Source organism: Ischnura elegans, chromosome 9 (assembly GCF_921293095.1).
Source record: "Ischnura elegans chromosome 9, ioIscEleg1.1, whole genome shotgun sequence".
In the NCBI taxonomy this organism is placed as follows: Eukaryota; Metazoa; Arthropoda; class Insecta; order Odonata; family Coenagrionidae; genus Ischnura; species Ischnura elegans.
Window position 1 is genome coordinate 66,016,025 of NC_060254.1, and position 6,000 is coordinate 66,022,024.

Sequence of the window (6,000 nt, forward strand, 5' to 3'; positions counted from 1 at the left end):
ATGAGTGAATCACACTCTTGAATTTGGTCAAGCTAGCCATCTCCTTAGTACTTATATCCTCCATCTTTTGCACAAAACCATATTATCATATTCATTGACCCATGTTATGCAAATGAATAGATCCTAAGCTGAATTACCGTTTTTATTTGAATATAGTCTCCCCCTTTTTTTCCAAAAATGCCTGTGGTAAATGTAAAGGGGGGCTATATTCAATCGTATTTTTTCCCAAAACTGAAGCCTCAAAATTAGGGGAGGGGACTATATTAGGAGAAATACGGTATCTTTGTGATATTTAGCTGAAGTTACATCAACAAGAGCTTGTTGAATACTTGGCGGAAAATGCTATGGAAGCTAATTGTACAAAATTCGTTTCTGTGTACGAATGGCAATGTATTTCCAGAAGCATCTTATGGAAATCATTAAAATTTCCACAATATACATATGAAATTGCTCGGAGAAAGTGTTGAAATAAAGAAGTTACCAGTGTACATGTAGTTTATACATATGGCTAAAATGGAGTTTTGCAATAAGTTGTTTAAAATAGTGCCTTGAATAAACAAATATAACTTACACTTCCCATGTATTGAAGGTCTTACTAGTTTCAACGGGTGTTTAACTGTGGAAGTAATTCTAGAGTGAAAGGAGAGTATTGCATCGGCTCTCTTTAAAGCTATGGTTTCCAGGAACCATTCATACATGGCTATGTGATGAGTGAAAAGGGAGCTACCATAAAGTCAACTGACACATTGCCATTCACCAATTGGTTAGATGCACTGTGGCGTGATCACAGATCTGAGGTCTTGCTTTTAATGGATATTTTCAATCATCGCATGTGGGCAGTACATAACCATATCCCAGATACTGCACAAGTCTCCACCCTTACTTTGACGTTTTCTTAATGCATGCAAAATATATTTCTATTGCATTGATTATGAGTGCTGCGCTATAAACATTATTACTATTATGCTTTGACTATTATGGTCCAACCATGTGTGGCAAAATTGAAGGAGGGGCAAGTAAATGTTTCTCTGCCATTGCCGTATATGTCTGAATATAGTCCCCCAAGGTGAAACTTAAAGGTGGGGACAATATTCAAATGCATTTTTTTTTACTTTTCCCAAAACTGAAGCCTCAAAATTAGGGGGGGGGGGATTAGTGCAGAATTACCATATTAGGAGAAATATGGTAATTCTGCACTACGTACCACTTGAAGGAAATCCCAAAAAAATTTCACTCTGTCTAAATATTTATGTATTTGTTTTGAGTTTTGTTGCCAATTATTTCTTTTATCATTTCAGGAATTCCAGTATGTTCAGGTGCTGAATTCTGATGGTCTTCTGGAACCTAAAGTGAAAGTTTGTGACTTAGATGAAAAGGTTTTCACCTTTTGGCACACTGATCATTTTATCCAAGTTCTCAATTCTCTAAGAGATCATGAGGAGGTTAGTTGTTTTTCTACATTTTTGCTGTACTACAATGCACTGAAATTGACTTAATTTCTGGTACATATTAGGTAATATTATGGATAATTCACTTTCATATGCCCAATATCAATATGAATTTGAATGAATAGGTACTGACTTTTGAGATAAGTTAAAACAAATATGTACCGTCATTTTAATCTCCACTGTCTATTGATTGGCCATTATGCCAAGGGGCTTGAAAAAAACAATTGGATTCCTTCAGTAAAATCTTTATGGTTGAGACTGATTACTGAGATTGATTCATGCCAGGTTTTTATTGCTATCCAAGGGCACTTGAAAACCAATTTTTGGCCCGATCATTTGCATTTCCCAAAATTAGGTTGAATAGGGTGGGTGCATTTAATTTTTTCCACATCAGCTTCATTTTATTATCATTCATTTTATTGCCCCTTTTATCAACATTTTTAAGATTCCCTGCTTCTCAGAGTTTTGGAGATGAATGACCTTTTCAAGTTGGGGTTTATGTTGGTAGGTTTTCTGTACACATTGTCCAAGCATACCAGCAGGCTTCCTTGAGGAGCCTTATATGAGGATGTTCAAAACCGGAAGGTGGCTTTTATTTTCTTCTTACATAGTGAGGTTGAGTTTAAGATGCTGCTGATTCATTTATCTCAAAAAGTGATGCATTGTATTTTTTCCCTGTTGATAAATGACAAAAGTATTGCCCATAGACAGGTACAGTTACATTGGTTATAGTGTAACTTAATTTAGAAAAACCTAAGACTTTCTTATCTGAGAAGATATTATGCACATTACCATAAAAAAGAGTATGATCTTTATATAGGAGACCCTCCTCCCTTGCATGTAATTCCATATCTTAATTTTTCTATTGATCAAGTTGTCTTTTGCTGATTTAGAAAAAGTAATTATAAAATATCATCTGGAACTTGAGAGTAAACCCATGGATTTCCCACCTAAGGAAAGCATGAAAAAATATTTGATCTGACTTCAAAGTTGGAGAAGTATTGAGATTATTCAAAACAGTTCTTCAAGTTAAACTTCTTGTACATGATAGCCATGCTACCAACACACATGTGATGAGGGAATGTGAAATGATAACATTGTTTCAGTAGCAAAGTATATACATAATGCCTTTTCAGCAAGGCAAGCTTGTCTCCAGGTTCCGGTCTGACCTGCTAGGGGTCACCTGTGGGCACAATCCAGAAGTACCGCCTGTCACCTAGAGTCTGTTTGGAAACCAACCATGAGAGGGAACAAACTTAATTGTGCTCCTGTTCCATTTCTTGTTAGCTCAGTTTCACCAATAAATAATATGTAGGTACAGCAGACTCCCGATTATCCAGCTGCGGTTTATCCGGGATGTGAATTATCCGTGCATGATTTTCACTCTTGCTCAATTTTTTCCGCCATCTTTATAATAAAATAAAATCGGATGCAAAATCATCGGAATTACTGCATTAATGCTTGATTACACCGCACTTATCATTTCAATCAGAATCCCCTTCGTAAAACAGAAGCAATCATGCTCTAGCTGCATTCGTGGGAGCACCATGTTCGTGTTTTCCAAGCCTCGCAGTACGCGACCACGCTCTGTGATCACGGATACACGTCTGGCAGCAGTTGCAGCCCGGGCAACTTGTGCGAGACGCGACTGCGTGGCGTGGTGCCTGACAATGTAGTTCCCGATGTCGAGCAGTTGTTTTGAAGCATTCGTGCAAACCGCTTTTCTGTATCCGCAATCACACAGCCACGGATGTGTGGTTTTCGAAACCAGGCCTTACATGGAGAATTAATAATACGAGTACAACCATGTTTTCGCCACTTAAAAAGATTCCGAACTGGTGAAGAAAGCTCTAATCGAGTCTGGGAAGCACTCTAAAATAACAGAATAACTGCATAAATAATAATATGTTGTTTGTTTTAAGTAAATTATGAACATTAAAGTGAAAGTGTGGGTTATCCGTGTTTTCTGATTATTCATGCCGTCCCTCCCCATCATTAGCCCGGATAATCGGGAGTCTACTATATTTGCCTTTTCGGCTGCCACCACACTTCAAATAGTTTAAAAATTTACAGGACTTCAGTTAATTGTATAACATTATACATACCTATAATAAAGTCATGATGTGCCTCCCAATGCCATATTTCACTACATATCCACATTCACTGGTCCTACTATCTAACAGTAATAGCTTGGTAAAACTGAATTCCATTGAAATCTTGGCTATATACCGTAAATAAACAAGTACAGCAGTTGCAGAAATAGCAAGATCTTATGCAAAAATATCACTATGAAGTTAGCCTTCAAACTTTCTTAGCTTTTGTGACAAATCAAGTTATGTAATTTATTTTCTTTTTGCAGGGAGACAGCATGCAGGATTTGTTTGATAGTAGCCAGTCATGGGAAGCAGAAGAAGAGGAGTCAAATCAGGAAGGTAGAGAGTGTGGAGATGACTCGAGCACAGCATCTGCTAAACGGGGAAGCATCAAGATAGAGACAGGTTGTGTCACCAAGGCACTCAACGACAGCATATCACAACTTTCATCGTCCATGTTGCAGGAAGAGGAGGAGGAGGAGGAAAGCAGTAGTGACAAGAATCACTGTAGACTGTTGGAGAGGATGAGCATTGGACGCGGGCCTGAGATAAGTTCGGATTCTTCATCTTCGCAACAATCCCAGAAGGATGTGGAAGATGAAGTTCATGCTGCCCTATTTGCCATTGAGGAGGCTACGGAAGATCTGCTGGCGATTTTCTCTAGGTCTTGCATGCCTTTGGCGAGTGACCCTATCCCAACGATTTTAGAGTTTGAAGTGATGATGCGCAGGGTGAAGTCGGAGGTGAGTAGTGCTCTCAAGTGGAATCAAGAAGAGTCGAGCTGTGAAAAGGATAATGAAAGTTGGCGGGAGGATGTGGAGACAGTAATATCTCCTGGGAAGTTTCGCAAACCATGCAACATGCTGACCCCTGTGAAATCGAGTCTTAGATCACCCATGTGTCCTGAGAGTCTTGGTGGATCAAAAAAAGTTAGATTCTTCTTCCCAGAACCAAACGAGTGAGCAAAGGTTGTTGCCTTTTCCAGAAATGGCTTTGTTGTTCTGCTGTGGACAAGTGCTGTAGTTGGACAGCTGAAGGACTTGATGCTCATAGAAATGAAATATCGATTTGCAGATGTTATTTTCTGCATAAGTATGCATAATGATGTCACACAAGTCAAATGCACTTGTACCCATCAGCTTTTTATGAAAAATTTTCATAGTCTAACAAGGCAGGGAAAAGAAATTGGGTGCTAGAATTGCCTCGTCGTCATGAGTGTTCTGATGCCATTTTCAACCCTACCTGATCTGCTTCATGGGTCAGATGACTAGTTAATATCATTTACAAGATCACCAGTCATTATTGAAAGAAACCTAAAATCATTGTTATCAGTAAATGTGGATTACCATTGTTTCCTTTGAATTCCTCATCATTAATTTCCTTAAATGGAATTCAAGTTACTGGTTTATCTGAATCTGGTAGAATATCAGAGGTAGATCAAGGTTAGGTTCATCTGCTGGGACAGGATTCCTACCTAAATCTCTTGATTTGGGCTGATTGTTTGTATGGAATTCAGCTTGACAGTTTTGATAGAGGGCACCTAGCTTTTTAACGTCTCTGTGAATTCCTGACATAAGTGAGGGATCAGGAAAATGAAATGAAATTTTCCTCCGAGAAATGGTATGGTCATGTCCATTTGCAACATTTGGCATCATCAAATCTGACTTCATGATGACAAAAATGTTCAAAATATTTTCAGTATACTATTTCTCAGTGGAAACATGTAATTTTATTTTCCTGATCATTTACTCTGGTACTACTCCACCAAATCAGCTGTGGATAATTGTTACTTATATTGACATCAGCTTTAGTCAACTTTTTCTTTGAAGGTGCTGTTTCATTTTATTAATAATTTATCGTGATAGGAAATTTTTGTGCCATAGCACTTTTATACATATGTATTAGTATTTTTCATGATTAACCTCCGAGTGCATGTAACAAATAATCTTTTTGCTTTCTGTTATGTACATAACATTATGTGTATTCCTAACTTATTTGTTTTTGTTAATCAATTTATCTATGTACTCTTGTTTTTTAACAATATTGAACTTTTAGTAGTACAATAATGATATACATTATTTTTTACAATGCTGTATTGTTTTCTCAATTACATATTTTCCTTTCCCACATGAATCAGAGATACGTGCTATTAATGACTGTCATCTTTGGATAACAGTTAATTTTAAAAAAATATGGCTCATTGATGGCTATTTTGGTAATCAGATTCAATTTTAAAACATGGATTTCCTAAAATCCTTCATGTATTTACCAAGTACACGCATATAATACCTTGTCCCATGTAATTTTTTTCATCTTACGTACCCAGTATTCAGTAGTGTACTTTCAGCAGTATAATATTGCCCAGTAAATTTGAAACCCCATATTGCTTGAGAAAATATGGCAGAATACTTCTCCAAATCTTGGTATTAGAGATGTCGTAGTTTGAGTAAATACTTTCA

At 37.2% G+C, this 6,000-nt stretch overlaps 1 protein-coding gene across 1 annotated transcript in view; it reads left to right on the top strand.

Annotated features, from left to right (window-relative positions):
• Positions 1–5,121, top strand: part of LOC124165131 (kinesin-like protein KIF14) — a 115,210-nt gene extending 110,089 nt beyond the window's left edge. Inside the window, exons 16-17 of the mRNA XM_046542437.1 lie at positions 1,299–1,442; positions 3,808–5,121. Coding sequence (XP_046398393.1) covers positions 1,299–1,442; positions 3,808–4,503 — 840 coding nt within the window. The 3' untranslated portion in view covers positions 4,504–5,121. The remainder of the gene's footprint in view (positions 1–1,298; positions 1,443–3,807) is intronic.
• The last annotated feature ends 879 nt before the right edge of the window (positions 5,122–6,000 follow it).